We start from the raw sequence: 19,030 nt of genomic DNA, 5'->3' as shown, positions 1-19,030 counted from the left end.
ACCTCTCTCCATGGTGCTGAAATGCATTGCCAGTCAATTGTCTCAAACTTTCGTCTCATGCCTACAGCATGCCTCCATTTCTTTCAGCCCACTATCCTGCCCCATACAACTCCCCCCCCCCCCCCCCCCCCCCGTACCATCAACCCCCAAATCCCTGCGTGGCCCCCACAGCTGCGTCCCTCCTCTTTGATGAGGGCTGATGGTGCCGTGTGAGCGGCAGAATTGACAACATTTACGGGGGCGAATGAGAATGATCCATCTTCCTTAGCGGGCCTGTCACCCCACTGGCCAAACTTCATCATGGCCAATTACCACAGCAGTCCCCTTCTTCTCCACTGCTGCCTCCACCCCACAATCTACATGGATACATGGACTCATTAGACATTATTATAATAAGACTGACGGCAGCCAAGAAATGAAGAGGGGAGGGGGACGGCTGGGGTAGTTGCAGGAATGAGGGGAAAAAAAATATACAGGTGTGATGTATGAATGCAGCAGGGAGGTGACGTGGGAGTCATTAAGAGAGGAAGCTTAAAATGTGCGTCAAGTCTTAAGAGAGAAAGAATGGCCAGGCAAGTGTGTGTGTGTCTGTGTGTGTGTACGGGGTAAGCTCTTATTTGGCAGGTCACAGTCCAGTGGTTGTGTTGTGTGCTGACGAGCACAGAGGTGTTTAAGAGGTCAGTGAGCACAAACACACGCTCACACTTACACTTCTTTTCGCACGCTCAAACAAATTCAGAGGTATTAAAAGGGTCACTGCAAAGCGTTCACCTCATCCCCGAAAAGGAAATTCTGATCACTATCGTTAGTGTCTACAATCTGAAAACACAAAGACACGCATTTACTTCTCCACTAAGACCCCAGCGGGGTATTAACAAAATTTCTTCATATTCTCTCACAGACATATTCATATGCCCATTCATAATTTACATACGCTAATTCCACTTAAAAATAATTAATCAAATTATTAATAAACAATACACTAACAACTTTTCAAGAGTAAGCATTCTATTTTCATCTGGAACTTTTAAACCAGTTCTGACATCAATTCCTCATCTAATTTCAAAATGAAACGTTTGACTTTGAGAAACTTGCTAATATATTATATGTACACTGCATAGTGTGTTTATTGGCTATTTTTCCTCATTTGCGGTGCATGACTGACCATGCTGACATTGGTGTCCATACCTATTATCAGTAGCTGAGGATAAATTGATTCTGTGGGGTCAAACATAGGTCAGGTTTAGGGGAACACAACCATAATCTATCAACTTGTCTGCATTTTTGGCAGATGAGGGAGCGGGCTGTCAGTGGCAGCTATGACTTCATAAACAGTTGATTATGACCATCGATTGGGGTGTATAAACTGGACGATCAATCGCTGTTTTTGACAATTGAGCTGTAGGTGTACCTTTATTTTGAAATATGGCCAATTGTTGTCAAGCTAAGCACCCAATGGTAAAATATAAATGGTTAAAGTGGGTGTGCAAATGCAACAATAATGTCAATTGTTTATTTTCTGCAGGTTGTGTGTGTTTGTGTATCAGGCATTAGATGAGTGGATGTGTGTTATAACGATCACAATTCTTATTCTTGTTGTCTTGGGAGACAAAAAGCTTTGTGTACTCATGTATTGTTTATATGTGAGAAATGTGTGTGCGCAGTAGAGATGGATGAAGAAAAACATCAAGTTGATCCTGCGGTTATAAACTGTTGGACTTGGTTGTAGACTAAATCCTCGTCTTTGTAAACAGATCAATACACTCTGCTGTGCGTGTGCGCGTGTGCGTGCTTGAACATAAACCCGAGTCTAGATGAAGTAAGCGGTGACATGCAGCAGGATCAAAATGCGCTCTACATGTCTGGTTAGCAGATAACGTCATGATGTTTTTAAGCTTCCTCTTCCACTTTCTGTTTCTCGCCAGACATCGGATTACTCCTCCATGGCCTCGCTAGCCAGTGGACTGGACGAGATGAAGAACAGTTTGGCCAATCCCGGCACCGGGGCGGAATTAGGAGGCAGCGTGGCCGGCCCACAGTCCTATTCACTAGTTCCAGGTAAGGGAAACATCGGAACATTTGACAATTATATGCTACATGTAAACATTTTATGCGTATCTGCATTGCAGTGTACGTTATATTTTCACGTTGGGCCCAAAAATATTTCCATTAAAATACAGCATCTTTCTTAGTACCGTTGGCAAGATATTTGCATGAATGTAGTATTGTCGGGGAAAATTGGATGCAACTTTTGTATTTAATTATTCATTGGTTTACGGTAAGGGATGGGACCATGTAGATTGTTGCTATTGACGAGCTAACACAACTGATGTCATGTAAATGTGGCGCTGACTTGATTCTAATGTATGGCCCCAGTCTCTTCAATCCATTTAAGAGATAGTATGCGCTGTGTACTACGCATGTGTGTGTGTTCAATATGTTAGTGTGACAGGAGGACAATTTAGTTGTGCAAACACTATTAAATCTGTATATATGCACAAAAACCTTTACCCGCAATGTTTTTCAATCACGCTTAAACCCCCAGTGCACACGTTTAATCCACGTATTAGATGAAGAAATAAAGTCATTCACGTGCCAAATACTGGAGCCTAATCCTTATAAAGTCTACTTGAGCTGCGCCGTGGGCTCCACACTTTCAAAGTGTTTTAATGTCTATAAAGAGCTCAGTGCCTTCCATCTCCAGAGAGACATGCCTGAAGGAAAGGATGGCAAGGAAGATGGACGGATAGCAAAGCGGTATAAAAGCGTGTCTCCATTTAGGGACACAGGGAAAGGCAGTTGTTAATTAAGAGTAGGCCGGGGAGCACTCGGACAAGGCTTCAGTGCTCCCATCGGTAATGAGGGGAATCATAGAGCTGGGAATTTGGGATATCTGGGAATTGCCTCTTTTTGGCCGTCCGAAACCACAGAGGAATACTACCTGGTGGAGCAGAGACAGCGATAGGAAAAAGACATTTCCATTTCTGCTTATGCATGCATACATTCATATTCACACACGCACACATACACGCTTGGAATATTATGCATTACATTGACTGTCTTTTCCCTCAGAATAGAGCGCCCTCTAGGGTTTGTGATGCCTGCGCATTTGGTGCAGTGGTCTTGCTATTCTGCATAGCTTATTTGGTTTTGTTTCTCTTTAATGTCTTCTCAAATCTCAGATGGATGGATGGATGGATGGATGGATGGATGGATGGATGGATGGATGGATGGATGGATGGATGGATGGATGGATGGATGGATGGATGGATGGATGGATGGATGGATGGATGGATGGATGGATGGATGGATGGATGGATGGATGGATGGATGGAAGGATGGATGGATGGATGGATGGATGGATGGATGGATGGATGGATGGATGGATGGATGGATGGATGGATGGATGGATGGATGGATGGATGGATGGATGGATGGATGGATGGATGGATTGAATATGAGGCTAGGGGCATTCTGCTTTTTTTAGCACAAAGTTCCACAACATCATTCATGTAATCAATTTGCTTCTGTTTTTACTACTCCAACAAGTACAAATTGCTAAAAAAGCTATCTTTGTAAATATAACAGTGTAGGGAATGCAGTTTTATGAGCTCAGAGGAGTCTTGTTCACGTTGTGCTGACCTCTACGGCAAAGCTGCGGACAACAGAAACATCAAGCAGCGCTGGCACATATGCGCACGTACACAAACATGCAGACGCACACCTCCGAGGATGTGGCCCTGTCTGCCCCCTCTAAGTCGGACTGTAGAGAGTCCATCTCTGCTCTCTTTCAACCTCTCTCCTTAGGCCCCCCTTCTCTTGCCCTGTGCGCTGACCCTGAGCGGATGAGCAGCCCGCCTGCGCTAATGCCTCGCTGTCGCGTCAAACACTGAGAAAAACTTTACTACACTAAGACGGCAAAGATGAGGTGGAGAGGGACAGAGGAGACGAGTAGGAAGAGGATCAGGGGAGAGGAAACATTTGCAGTCTTTTATAGATCGCATAGGAAAGCAAATGAAAACATTTTACATTTGGTCCTGATTTCATTTATTTTATTACTTCTCAACTCAATTACAAAGGTTTATCTTAACACTAATTTTTCTGTTTTTGTTAAAACCCAATTCTAAAACTGCCAGGATGATTTCCATCTTCTGATTACGCTTGGACTTTGTTAATAACAGTCACGCATTATGAAGTGCGAAATTACAAACAACTGTATTCATTTAAAAATGATTTCCATTAGTCTTTGGATAAACAACAAGCTATGAAAAATGGATTACATTTTTTTATGATCTTGTCTTAAACCTGTGACGTTTGTATCAACGTTGAGATGTAATGGATTTATATGAAACAAATATTTCTATTATTTAAAAATATTATCACTCCTCAAATTTGATATTGCTCACTGTAACTGGTTTTCCCTTCTCATCTTCTTGTCACACCTCTCCCATTCCTCTTCTTCCCAACTAGTTGTGGTTAAGTGTAGGGGAAGTGAATGGGATTGATGGAGTTAGCATGTGATCTGTTTATGATGATGATAAATGCATGTGCAGGAGGCTGTTGATGCATGCGTAGGTACGTTTGTGTATGATGATGATGATGATGAATGGGGGGCTTGCTCTCACATACACATACATACACTCATGCACACATGATGCAAACAGAGAGAAATGATTCGGGCTGACACACTGTCATGTAGTCTATTGCAGTTATATTTTCTATCCAGCTACTGACAGTCGAAGGGGGTGGGGGCTCTGACTCTTAATGGAAAGAATGGGGTGAGTTTGTATGCAGGCAGAAAATGGTGGTTGGGGGGGGGGGGGGGGGGGGCAATAAGGAGCTACAGACATACCTCAGGGTACTAAGTTAGCGGTAGCCAGATACAGAAAGTCTGAGTCAATAAAATGAACAATTAAAAGACAATCGGCATTTCAAATAGGTAGGTAAATTGATTATTTTTTTGCTTTACCATTAGTTTGAGCTGGTACGCTTACGAAAAAGAATGTGTTTGCTAATCAATTTTTAAATGGATGGATAATTCATTTATAGACAGCTATGAGTCACTTATATTTGATTACACGCCGATACCAAATACCGATACTATTATTATTATACCAATACTGTTGATGGTATCGGTCGAGTATTGATGGACATCTCTGTGTTCTTCACTGCAGGTCGAGACCTTGCCAGCACCACCCTGCCAGGCTACCCTCCTCACGTTCCCCCCACGGGACAGGGCAGCTACTCCACCCCCTCGCTCACTGGCATGGTACCAGGTATTTGCAACTCGTGACTTTACACAACATCTCATGGCAAACATCTCAGAGGATGGATCTCGGCGGATATGTGCGGATGTGGGTGTTTTGGGCTATTCATCTAGCGTTGCCGTTTCCTCTTGTTTTGTCTGCCAATGCTACGGCTGACAGTGCTCCCAGTGGGGTGGCCCGTGCACGCGTGTGTGTGTGTCTATGTGTGTGTGTATCATTAGAAAGCAGCCACAGTAGCACAGCTGTCCCTCCTCAACATTAGTAATTTGTTTTTAATGAGAATCACCAGTGACCCACGACTAATTCATTCATTCCCTTCCACTCTGCCTTCTTGGCCGCTTTTGTGTTTCAATCCTGGGCCGCTATGCTTGCTTTCGCTGCTCCTTCCTGCAGCCTCACAAATTTTCACTGGGGGTAAAAGGGGGTTGACAAAGGAAGAAAAGGAGGAACAAGTGCATGAAACCAAAATGCTAAAATAATGTTGTTTACAAGTGTTTGTTTTGGTGTAGGCCCAATCGTTTAGTTTGTGAGACACTCACACACAGAGTCTCAGTGGACGTGTTAGAACAGCACGTCTCAAGATGGCTAACCCTGTCGCCCTGTCCCCACGCGCTCACCCCATCCTGTCCTCAGGTTTGACAGCATATTTGGGAGCGTCTTCACTTGTGCGCCGTTTGTGTGTGCGCGCGTTTGTTTTTGACAGAGTGCGTGTGCGACCTTGACACCGCGCTACACCAGGGAGACCCGCGAGCCTCATCTCTCCTTCTTACCTCCCCTCCCCTCGCCTCGCCTCACTCCCACACACTTGTCTCCTAAACAACCTGACATGTTGCCGTCACCACGGTGATGACAAGGGGAGGATGCCATGGAGACCGCATCCCGACCCCACCTGACAGTTGCAGACAAACACACACACACACACAAACACTTGTACTCGTGGGTAACGTAGAGGGGCTAACTTTCTGACAAAGTCGACTTACACAAACATTCTGAGCGGAATTGGAGATCCTGAAAACTTTGCTCCTCTGCCTCTGTGTTTTTTTTTTATAGCGGCAAAATTACCCTCCTCTTTTTGTCCATCCTGTTTAATATTATACCTTCATTAAGTAAGCAACTCTTCTGTTCTTCTCTCCCTAACTCTCTCTCTCGGTGCAGCAGGGGGCTGACACTCAGAGGGGGTGTTGGAGAGCACTGAGGCAGAACCGACAGAGCGAGAGGGAGAGGAGGGATGGAGGTGGTGTCGGGTGTGTGTTGGAGAGGGGGGAGGGGGGGTGCACCAGGGTCTGTGACTGTCAGCAATGGGAGAGGGATCCCCCGGGAGGAGTTGAGGGTTCAGGAGAGAGAAAAGAAAGAGTGAAAAAGAATGAGCAAGTCAGCAACGGGGTGAGGAGAGAGAGAAAAGGAGGAGAAGAAATGAGGAAGAATGTTGTTTTGATGTGAAGGGTGACGGACCAACTGTAGCCATGCGGGCAGGTCGGGAGTGGGGGAGGAGGGAGAAAAATACAGAAGCGGAGACAAGAGAATGAGTAAACCCCAGACAGTAGGTAGTAAATGAGGGAGAAAAGCTACGCTATCATCCGCTGCACGGCTTGCACTCACTCGCAGCTACACTGCAAAGTGAACCGCAAGGAAAACTTCCATGTTGCCTCTTAAGTCCTGCACGGCCAAATTCCACCATTCCCTCTCATTTTTTGTCCTCGTCATACACTTTTAAGTCATAGTTTGAAATCCTTAACAGACTTTACTTAACAGGCTCGGTTAATAGACTGAAACTAGAATTGATAAAGCATTTTTATAACTTAAATTAATAAGAATTTGAGGGATTTTTACAGTAAAAAAATTATACAACTAACTACAACTGATTATTGTATGCATGCATATTTGAATCTATTGGAGAATTCGTTTAATTGCTGCTTCCTCTTTTGCTTTCCCTATTCAGGAGGAGATTTCTCTGGAAGCCCCTATTCCCATCCACAGTATTCCACATACAATGAATCCTGGAGATTTCCTAACCCCAGTTTATTAGGTAGGTTTTGCCATAAAATTATATGTAAGGGGGAAAAAATATTGTACATTCTTGTCATCTAACAACATGAGTGTACCTGGAAAAGATTATGTTTGAGTTCTCATGGTCACAACATTGAGGATGAGAATCCAGATTATTGCCAACATTTCTTTAAAAACACACACTTTCAGTGCAATTCTACCTTTCAGAACATGATTCTGCCAGTTCAAAAAATGTTAACACCAACAACAGTCCACAGACCAGAAGTGATTGAGACAGTCATTGTCAAGTTGATTGCAGAGAGCCATTTTGTTGGTTTCATTTAAATGTGCAACAATCAAGACAGGGGTCAAGCTCTGCTTACTCACTGCTTCATTAACTCTCCCCCTCTCTCTCTCTCTCTCTCCCTTCCTCCCCCCCTAGTGTTTCAGCAAGATTACGGCTCCATCTTGGGTACTGAAATCGGTTGTTCCTCCAGTCTCTTTACCAGCCAGGCGGGACAGATGCAAGGTAGGTGTAGAACTTTTTTCTTTTTTTTTTAAAGAAAAAAAAAAGTACAAGACACTTTAGACACTTTGAGAGACACTGAGGGGCTTAGCGTGGATGACAAGGAAAAGGAATAGGCTCCTATAATGAGGCACAGGGTGAGAGTCAAGGTGACAAATGAAAGAAAGTGGAGTTAGGAATAAATGGTGAGCGAGGGAGGGAGGGAGGGAGCCTGAAGTCATGAGTGAGACTAAATAGTTTGTCAGACCGGCTTAATGCTTCACTTCCCCAAAGAGCCTCCTGAGATTACCTGGACTGTGGACATAACCCGACAGCACACAGCCAGCGAGATTGATGGATGTGACATAAGTGTGTGTGTCTGTGTGTATGTGTGGGATCTCAGATAGAGAGTTCAAGAGCATCTGCCAGGTTCCACTATCGAATTGACCTCTTCCCTATGGAGTGAATGGACTCAAGGGATCAGAAGCAGTAGTAGAGTTGTCAGCTTTGACTGTCACTTGTGTGATTGGTTCGTGTGCGAGTTAAGCTTATAACAGTTTAGGAGTTTTCAATATAGTTAGTTTTCTTGGAGACAAAGCAAGCGTGTTGGACCACGTGCGTTTCCCCTCAGGGTCGCCGTACTACTACAGTGCGACATCACGTGGGGCGGGACCCGCTGCCACGGCCACAGCCACAGCGTACGACCGCCACTGACTGCACCCGTTGAGAAGAGGTGGCGGCAAGGGAAGGAGGGAGGCGAAAGGATAGCACCAGCACTGCTGCCACCCCCGTGCACGGACCACTCACATTTTGACAATTGTGAATCTTTTTTTGGACTGCCACTGAAACCCACCTACGTACTGCCAGCCTGTAAAAAGGTTACTGTGAGGACACGCAGTGCGACAGGTAGGCTCCATCCGTGCATTTTAAGTACGTACATTTTTTGCAACTCTGAGGACCCTTCCACAACATAAAACGTGGCTGTGTTTGTTTTCAACCACTTACGAATCCAAGAGACATATCCGCCGCAAGCCGTGGTTGAACGTGATCTTGTGGGCTAATTGCTTTGTGACTGTGTGATGGTTAGGATTCTTGTTTTTCTGATGATACAGCGTGGCCTGGCTAGAGCAAAATCAGATCACGCTTTTTTTTGTTAAAAACCAGCGGTCAATCAATTCAAAGTTCTATGCCATGTTACGCTGAAGTAAAGACAATCCAACTTGCAGAACTTTATATGACCAAACCCTTTTAATGCCAGCCTCTTGGATTACAACACGGGTGGGGAACCTACAGTCTGAACTTACAGCATTCGATTTGGACCACCAGCTAAATAAAATGCTCCCAAATTATCTGCAATTGTTCAGAATTTATCCAGCCGTCCGTTTTCTAGATCCATATTAAAGTCACAACCTATCCCTGCTGATTTAGGGCGAGAGTTGGGGGTGCACCTGGAAGGTGTCAAATTCATTTTTCTTGCGGGCTACATTGCCAAGTTTGTATAATTCGATATATTTCTTGGTAACTTTACCTGCATTTCGTGCTCATTGTGTACTTTTTTTTGATAACAGATTGAAATCAGAACTCAGAAAAATTGTGAAAACCAAATATTGCTATTGTACAATTTATGTCAAGAAGAGATTTGATTTAAATGATAATGATAAAGTTGGTCATGCCTACAGTATAACAATTGAGGAAAACTAATTTCAGCACAGATTTTCTGCCCAAATCAAAAGATCAATTTAGGTAAAACATGAAGTAGATCACGTGGTTGACAGATCAGATCGGACATGGACAAATATTCCCACTCATATGCACACCTAAGAACAATTTAGAGTCTTCAAACCTAAAATGCAAATTGGGCGAAAACTCACACAAACACAGGGAGGAAATTCAAACTCCACTCAGGAAGATGAGATTCGAACACCGAACCTCAGAACTGTGAAGCAGGTGTCCCCTCATTCACCGCATTCCCATAGATCATAAAAAACAATAGAAATATGTTCAATTATTTCATTCATTCATATTTCATGCATTCTGCTATTTTTAAGCAGAATGCCCTGATGAAAACCGAATTGGCCTGAGATGGGTTCCCCACCCCTAGATGACAATAAAATAACAAAATAGATGACAAGGGTGAGCCTTTCTGACAAAGCACAGACCTCAAGTGTGAAATGAATACAGACAATGTTGAAATGAGGCCCAACCAAACATAAACAGGGAGTGTTACCATCCAGGAAGGTGCTATCCAACCTACCCCGCCAAGATTTAGTAGTCATCAAGAGCTATTTATAATGGTGGAGAAAGAGTAATATATTGAGAGGCTTTTCTGCGCCGCACTCTGCAATGAGAGTGAATGCCTGTAACCATTTATAATGTGTTGTGCTAGAATAGTGATGATGATGCAGTAAAATCTTGAAAAAGAAAAAAAAATGAGAACGGTTGTTTGTTTATAAATGTGTTCCGACTGAGGTTTTATTGTTTAAAAAAAAAAAAAAAGAAAAGTTAGTCCATAGCCATTTTAAACACTTCCTGCTTATTCTCAGACTCGGGAAATCAGGAAGTTCATAAAGAGTCAGAAAATCAGGAAGTGGTGACAGCCCTATTTCTCCCCTCTCTCTCCCTCTTTCTCTCTCTCTCTTTCTCCCTCTCTCTCTGTTTGTCTTTTAAATTCCCCAAAGATGGCCCCCCCAGTGGATCGCCTGACTAACTACAAAAGCACAAAGAGACTCTGTTAAAGGCGCCATTTTTGTTTTCGGACTTTCTTATTAAATGTAGGACTTCTTGCTTGTTATCCTTGACCTTTTAATTGCTTCGCCTTCAGATGTTTGACATCCCAAAATTGTTTTGTAAAAATATTCCATTTGAGGGGGTAAAAAGATCACAAGAAATATTTTGTTTTATTTCGTCTCCTGTGTTAGTTCTGCGCTGTGACAATTTATGACACCAGGGTTGAGGCCTTATCACTACCCAAGGTAGACAAGGGAAAAGATTTATTGGCCTGTCAACATGGATCTGAAGTCAATGGGCAAAGACCACAACGTTGGTCTGTGGTCATGGGCAAAATTTTCAATAACGTGTATGTGCTTTCTGTCTTACATCCTACAAAATATATACCAGAATGGCTGAAAGAGAAGAGACACATCAAAATATCAATTATTCACATTTTAAATTTAGATTTTAGTAATGATGAATCATAAATTCCTTGGGGTTTAAATTACAAAGAGGTTTTTGCTCTTAGGTTGTTTCATTGTAGCAATTCACTGCTACTGTGATAAATTGGATGCACCAAATAAAATGTATAAACAGTGTTAGCTTTTCAGTCTTTGTTAATCCTCAGATTCCAAATAAGAATTGAGCGTATTCTTTTGTATTTGTACACCTTGAAAGTTGTGTGTGCACAACTCCAAAGAAAAAATCTCCTGTCAGCTCTCTTATTGTGCTGCCAGCACACACGCCACAAGCAGAAGCCTTTTCTCAGTTCTGTCTTTTTTTTCTAGATCTTTCTGAGGCATTATTAAACCTGAACCACACCAGCTGAAAAGGAGGACAGTGCCTTTAACACCCCCTTCAACATGACTGCATGTCATGAAAAACAAGCATCCTGAACAAAAATTCGAAACTAGCCAAGACAGTTGGAAACTACAATAGGATGGACACAGGAGTTTAATCGTGTTTCCTAGTCCTACATCGGCCACAAAGAGGACATTTCAGTCAGTTCTTAGCAGTCTAGTTTTTTTTCCTTGGGGGGGGTCATGGAAGAGTCAAGGGTATATTTCAGGGGGTCCGCAAAATAAAGATTTTTTTTTCTTTTTTAACAAACACATTTTCAGAAAACGCCTATAAACATTTATATGTTCCCTACCAGGCACGTGGAAAAGTTAAAAAAAATTCCCAGAAAATTGGAAAATACTTACAAGTCAGTTATCTCGCCCGGTAGCTGGGAGGGGGGGGCATATTTCGGGGGGAGGCAGTAACACCGCAGCATTCACTCTAGCTCCGCCACTGGATGTCATATCATTAAATATAAACCATAATCAAACTATTCACTAACACATTATTTACACATTTTGCAAATTTTGAACGATTCATTTTTACTAAAAAAAATATAGGCGATGACTGAAATGTTCTTGCTGTGACCATGATTTGCAATACATTCAAGGACCAAGTAAATAACACATATCTGCTCATTTAATCCAAGCCGAACATCTTTTGAACATCACAAACACACGAGCGCACAGACACACTTCTACCATATCGATCGAAGGCCGTTCTCCTTGTGGAGGTGAAGCCAGAGGTGCCTCTTGTCCTCACTCGTAGACGCCTCAGCACTGAGGAGGCCCCAACTGAGTCCGCGTTAACAGGATTATTTGTCAACAAAAGCATAGCCACACAGCACACCTTGCCATTGCTATGACCTAATTGGCTCACACTGGCTGAAAGCGGCCCCTCATTGGCCCACACCAATGGCAGCCATGACATTGAGCAGGGATGAGGGGGTGCTGGGCTGTCTTTGTGGGTGGTACCAGTGGTACTTAGATTTAAGAACACACCCGTTCCTTTTGTCCTTTGCTGGGTGGGATGGAACCCCCCCCCCCCCATGCCCCAGTGTTCCCCCTGGGGAGACCAAAGCTGCTGCGCCATCAGAAGCTCATCCGCCTTCTCTCGCCCCAACTCTAATCTCATCATATCTCCTCACCCCTCCTGTAGCGCCACCACACATCCAGGATTAGGAATATTAAACTGTTCTGTTGTATTTCAGACTCGTGACCTTCTCCCTCTTTTCTCCGGACCACCTATTAATCCTTATTCCTACTTTTCTCTCACTGACTGAATAGTCAGTTCACTCACGATGTTCGCTGCCCTGTCAGAAATTCATAAAAGGAATAAAAGTCAGGCTTTTTGCGCCAAAGCGAGGTCATTTCAATGGCAAAAGTTGCGTCTCATGATCTCCCCTCTCACTATTAAGACCCCCTATGTGATGTTTTTTTTTTTTTCTTGTATTACAGTCTAGGCAAATGAGCTTTTTCTTTATTGGCTTTTTCCTCAACATGAATTCATGAAGATGGCCGCCGCCTTCATATAAAACCTGAGGGGATTTCAGCATCACATTTTGACAGCAATTAGTGGCACAATCTGTTTGTTGCTTGCTGATATGAACCGCGCTTTGGACAGATCTCATAGTGAAGTGTAGCCATGTTGTGTACATCTTAATTTTATTCATAAACAAGACAGAGCCCACATAAAATGAGTGTTAAAAAAAATAGAGGATGATTTTTCACCTTACTGTGGCCTTTCGTATAACAATATGGACTTTATTTCACTTCATGGCTTCCTACCTGGGGTGTTAGAGAGATGTTTATATTGGGAAGAGGCATAATAGTTGAAGAAATTGACGATAATGGAAACATACTCAAATGCCCATCGCTAAGACACATCAGTAAGTAACAAAAATAAGGCAAAGTAGTTTTACACCATTCTCAAACGACAACATATCTGTAACGTTTGCCAAAGCCTGTGATGCCTGTTTGAAACTCTTGTAAAAAAATAAAATCAAATAAAAATGTTTCAGAAGACTTTCCAAGAGGGTAAAAGCCTTCAAATATCAAAGAAGGGGGAGGATTAAAAAAAAAGATGTAAAAGATGAGCTTCTTTAAGAAAATGTGTATGTTTTCTATTCACTTTTTTAGTAGTTGCAAAACAAAACTTGGTGTTTTATCTCTTTTTGTGTGTCGTGTGTTGTCTGAATATTTGAATGTATTTGACTGCAGTGCCAATTTGCCAAAGATATCATATATCAGAGACCTCTCGCCTTTTGCTTTGCTGTTTGCTTTTACTGCCCTATTGTTGTTCATAAAACTAGAAATAAATAGTAGATATGTTATATTATTTTTGTAAATTTATAATGGTAATATTATTGTCATTTTATTTTTATTTGGCATTGAGTTTACACTGTGAACTACCCACTGACAGTTTGCTTTGACGCATCCTTTCAGTCTGTGTATTTGTCCATCTGTCCATCTGAGTGACTGTTGTTGGTGATTTATTCCATTTATGTACCTGTAATGTGAAATGAAGAAGTAATTATTTGTAAATAGTTGCCATAATTTTATTGGTCCTTCAGAATAAAAAAAGTGATAATTTTAGGGGAAGTGTGAGTGCATTGGTGCAACAAGAAAACACAACAAAAACAAGCCTTTGGTGTAAATGTCACATTCCTTGACACATTCCCAGCCTTAGTCTAGACATACAGACATGGAGGGAGGGTGTTTTGAACTCAGTGTGTGCTTTTTCCTCTGTCATCCAAAAGAAGAGGAGAGGTGTCCCGTGGCTCTATTCTTGGCTCTTGGCTCAATCCACACACACCTCTGTCCTCCTGTGGATGTGGAGGAAACAAGAAGGTGGGGGTGGGGGTTGTGTGACTGTGTGAGGGGGGTGTGGCGGTGATAATAGGACACTAGCTGTGACATGGCGACAACACGGCACACACACCAAAAACAGCACATAGCCAGCTTGAGACAAAGGCCGGGCTGGCCGCACTTTGGGCGCTTGCCCAGATGCCACAACAGAAAAATGAGGTGGGCATTTGTGTGTGTGATCTTCTTTTGGGTCCTTGCCAGCTAAAGCCAATCAATTAAGCTTCACATAGGATATAGCATGGGGCCTATAGGGTGATTTGAACCTGAATCTGGACCCAGTTGCCTGATCCTAATCTATTATTAGATCATTTTGGTGAGTACTTATAATATACTCAATGCAACCTTTATAGGATTTATGGTAGTTGTAGTCTGATTTAAAATACACACTCCAGTCAGGTGCCTTGTAACACATCCAGCATGACTAAGTCAGCTAATTAAATCTTTGGTTTTTATTTATTCAGAGCAGCTTTTTGGGATTGGTGTCAATTGCTATGTGAAGCAGGAAAACAGTGAGAAATGTTAAATAAAAATAGTTGAAAAGGAGAAATTTGAGCAAATAATGTGTTATTTGTGTGTATACTTTGCTTAAAAATAAATTGTTTTACATACATAATTTTTTTTTTTTTTTTATCTACAATCCACCCCGGTACAAAGATGATGTCAAGTCCATGGAACAGCAAAGAAGTTGTAGATTCTAAATGCTGATGGTGTCAACTTTCTTCACCTCAACCTTTGCTTTTGTTACCTTAACTTAGGAATGTTTTACCAAGTCATACTCATGAAGTTAAAGTTTGATTCCAACTTTTAATCTCCCCCCTTTAATCACTCCAGATTACATAATATGACATTCCAAGCCCCCAAGCCTCCTTTCTCCTTTTCCTCCGCGCTTCTTCTACAAATGAGAAGACAGACAACAGTGGTACTCATGGAGGCCAAGGAGTCATGCAAATTAACGTCAATCAGCATGTGTACTTTTTGGCCCTCCAGAGCTCCGTTAAGAGAGGAGGTGTGGGGGCCAACGAAGTATAATTGGGCCTCGGCTGATTAGCGAATGAACCAACGAGGAAGAAGGAGCGATCATCAGGAGATACGAGAACGCTGAGAGCAGGCGAAACTGACAACGCATGTAGAAGAGTGGGCGAGAACACAGCATGAAATAATGCATATGGTCCCTATTCATCACTGCAATAAAATCAATGGGTAGACCCCTAAAGGCCAAGGTGAGCACATCAGTAAGAGCAGCGCAATGGCCATTCAACAGCATTATTGCAAGTTATACATCATCATACTTAGATGGGGGGGTCATGCTAAAATCATGTATAGAAGATTAATAATGTTTGCTATGTCAAGATCAGTATTTGTTGAGTCCACCACTACAATTCTTTTCGCTTGCAAATACCTGGGTGTTGGTACTTTTCTCAGTCTGCAACCATAGACCAAAACTTGACAACGCCCTACTTATAGCTTGTCATGCATCTCACAGCAATCAATAAATAAATAAATAAATAAATAAATAAATAAATAAATAAATAAATGAATGAATGAATGAACAAACAAACATGCGGTTGACAAGGCAGGTCCAAACAATTGCTACAGACATTTTTTTCACGTCATTCATTGTCGTCAGGTGAGTAGGGCCAAACCCCAATTAAGCAAACAAGAAAGGAAAATAATTAAAATGGCTTACCTCTTCCCAGGTAAGCACTGGCAGGCAAGGGGCCCGGCCCCGACGAAATGTTTGCAACATATGAAGATGAAATTCTTGAACTCGCTGGCGTTAAACAGTTCTTTTGGACGTCTGCACAAGTTGATCCATCTTTGGCATTAATCCTTCTGAGTTATTGGCTTTGGGAAACGAATAAATAATGCATCCTTCATATGTGGACGATCGTTACGTCTGCAGCTGTTTTTGCAGCACTGTTGACTTGGCATGTTGTTGTTTTTTCACAAGATAAACCGGCAGAAAACAAGCAGCATTGGGTGTCTGCAGACGCGCGTCAAAGTTGACCCTTTTCCGGTGTTGTGCCAAAGTAGGCTCCCCTGTGACGTCAGGCGGCTATGGGTCTAGAAATAGCATTCGTGCGCTACCCAATTGATTGTGCGTGACAAAAACGGTGAAATTATTTTTAATTAAATTAAACGATGTCAATATTGTTTACACATTAATTTAAAGCGTGCTGATTTTCCTCGTGATTAGAACAAGTTTTTGCTGTACAATAACCTTTCAACAACATTTCCAGACCTTTCAATTGGAAAAGATCATTTAAAATAAATGTTTTTTGAGTTTTTTAAGAAACTTGTTTCTCGAGAGAACTGTTAAAAAAAAAAAAACATGATTTCGAAAAAACTCTGATCAGGCTAATAGTCAAAAGAAACTGCTCGCTCAAACTCACTCTTGCGCACGCACGCACGCACGCACGCACGCCCCCCCTCCCCCCCCCCCCAACACACAGGCAGCAGAAAAACATCGAGTTTGACCTTATCACTGCAGACATTTGGACCACACAGAATCAGTCGTTACATGCTTCTCATTGCCCTTTGCAGAAACGCACGCACGCACGCACACACACACATGCACACGATAGAGTGCACATTGCTTGTGATAAAAAAATTAGTGCTAATATCACTCCCCCACCCATTCCCACCTCCCACGCACACATTTAGGTTCATGTCATTCTATTTCACACAACAGCACATGGAGCAAATGTCAGCCGTGAGTATCGTGCACCTACTAATATGTTCAATTGTATTTTTTTATATTTGTTCTTATTTTCACTCTTATTTACTTTTGATTGAGGCAGTTTTGGTCCTCCATAGCCCCTCCCTCCTCTGTGAAAATTGTCATCGATGACGTGATCGGAAAAGTGGTGAGATTTTTTTTTTTTAAAGGAGAGATAGAAGATGAGGAAGTGGTTGACAAGCGGCAGACCCTCTCACCCTCCCGTCTGAGTCTGTCCATCCCTGTACGCCCATCCCTGAGGGTTTGTCTCTGAGGATTGTGCTATGATGAATAGGCCTGTCCAAACTAACCTAGCGGAGACCAATTAGAGTGAAGGAGCGGAAGGAGAAAAAAATGGGAGGAGGAAGAGCACAAGGGGGTAAAGTGGGATTGGAGAGGAAGGGCGGAGAGGTTAAAAAGCAGGTAGCAGGAGTGGGGCAAAAGTGGAAAGTTTAAGTGAGTAGTGTTGTATTCCATTGTGCGTATGTGTGTGTGTGTTTAAGATGTCATGGATGAAGAAGATGAAGCGATGTTATAACCTCAGATGATCCTACTATCGAGAAACACTTTGCCCCACTGATATTAGAGTGACACAAGGCCTGTCACAAGGTCAAATAAGATAACCCATTTCAATGTTATCTATTTAAATCAATGAACAATATAAAACCTAAAACAAAGGGAATAAACACCATGAAAAAAAAGTATAGAATGCAAAAATCTGCATTTTCAGGGGGATTGAAAACCAGAAAAGGCTTTTCTATTGTCACGTCATTGCCCTGCATAACAAATGAATCACCACAAACATCATGATTCAGGTGAGATTAGTTTAAAGTCAAATCTAAAGTATCTGTTAGCCGCAACATGAGGTGCGCCAGCACAGTTTAATGAGGCCCAATACTGCTCAGTCATTGTGTCTCTTGACTCTCCTCTTCCCTCTCCTCCGGGCCATCTGAGAGACAATTACAAACAAGCCGGCATCCATTTATCGCCAACAATTAATCTGCATCAGCGCAAGCCTCCTTCATAAACGAACGCGGGAACACAGAGGAGACGGATGCGAGCGCAATGAAGTCGAGTCGACAGAGAGAGCGAGAGGGGAAGGCTGACAGCACCATTAGGCTTTTTAATTCTCTGCTTGAGTGGGCCGGTCCAGTCTTTATGCTAATTAGAAGGCCACGGACATGTCATAAATCTCTATGATCCTGCCTCATTTACCCCTCTGTCCCGTCTCTTTCGAACACAAAGTTCACTCATTACTTTTTATGTGGGTGCTGTGCGGCGGCTGTGTAAATATACTGAGTCGAAAATTGATTTTTGCCACTTTGAATTAAGCGGAAAGTCTGGAACGTCTCAACAGTAGTTTCTCTGGCTGTTAACTCACTTTATTAATTTTTCAGCCTGCGTTTTTGTGTGCACAAAAACAAATCAACACGCTTAAAAAAAAAAAAAAAAATCTCCTTGTTCTTATTTTCTCACGTCTGTTCATCTCCATGTGACGGACAAGGCTAATGATGAGAAAGCAGGGAAACATTCCGCACATAATTGGGGGTACACATTGAAAGAGAGCTGAAGAGGGAGAATGAAAGAGATCCATAAGTGGACAACTGGCTGCTTTAGCCACAAGAAGCTCATATTTTCACCCTCATTTAGGCCCGCCCTGTTGTGGAGCCAATTTAAACAGAGAGTCTATGGAGCTAATAAATCAAGTTGCATGCTGATTAAGCAAACGAAGGCAATACGAGTGAGATGTTTTTATTGCTTCACACAACCGAACATTGTCTGGTGCTTGAACTTCTCGTGACCGACGTCAACCGTTTGCTGCGTGAGCAACCAAATGGCCACGCCCCCCAGCAAAGCCAAGTGCAACAGGTAGAGGCCCACACACACACAGGTGCGTAACATCGACATCAAGAGGCTGAGCACGCATACGGGCGTCGCCACCAGCAGCAACACGGAGTGACGAACAGCGCTGAAGACCAGAGATGGGATAGCAAGGACCACTTTGACTAGAGTGGACGTCAGGCTGGAGTACAGAGACAGTGGAGACAAGAGGAGGGAGACCACCGTGTCACTCACCGATGCTCCCTGCAAGAAAACCACACACACTTCTAGGGCTTGGCAATTAATCAGGATGTAA

The 19,030-nt window shown here is 42.7% G+C and overlaps 1 protein-coding gene across 2 annotated transcripts in view; it reads left to right on the top strand.

Annotated features, from left to right (window-relative positions):
- pax5 (paired box 5) overlaps window positions 1–8,533 on the top strand; it is a 29,238-nt gene extending 20,705 nt beyond the window's left edge. For both annotated transcript variants that reach the window (XM_049719775.2, XM_049719774.2), the window contains exons 7-11: window positions 1,926–2,058; window positions 5,175–5,276; window positions 7,207–7,293; window positions 7,696–7,782; window positions 8,390–8,533. In XM_049719775.2, coding sequence (XP_049575732.1) covers window positions 1,926–2,058; window positions 5,175–5,276; window positions 7,207–7,293; window positions 7,696–7,782; window positions 8,390–8,472 — 492 coding nt within the window. In that variant the 3' untranslated portion in view covers window positions 8,473–8,533. The remainder of the gene's footprint in view (window positions 1–1,925; window positions 2,059–5,174; window positions 5,277–7,206; window positions 7,294–7,695; window positions 7,783–8,389) is intronic.
- The last annotated feature ends 10,497 nt before the right edge of the window (window positions 8,534–19,030 follow it).

This window comes from Syngnathus scovelli, chromosome 5 (assembly GCF_024217435.2).
Source record: "Syngnathus scovelli strain Florida chromosome 5, RoL_Ssco_1.2, whole genome shotgun sequence".
In the NCBI taxonomy this organism is placed as follows: domain Eukaryota; kingdom Metazoa; phylum Chordata; class Actinopteri; order Syngnathiformes; family Syngnathidae; genus Syngnathus; species Syngnathus scovelli.
This window is presented reverse-complemented; position numbering and strand designations above follow the sequence as displayed.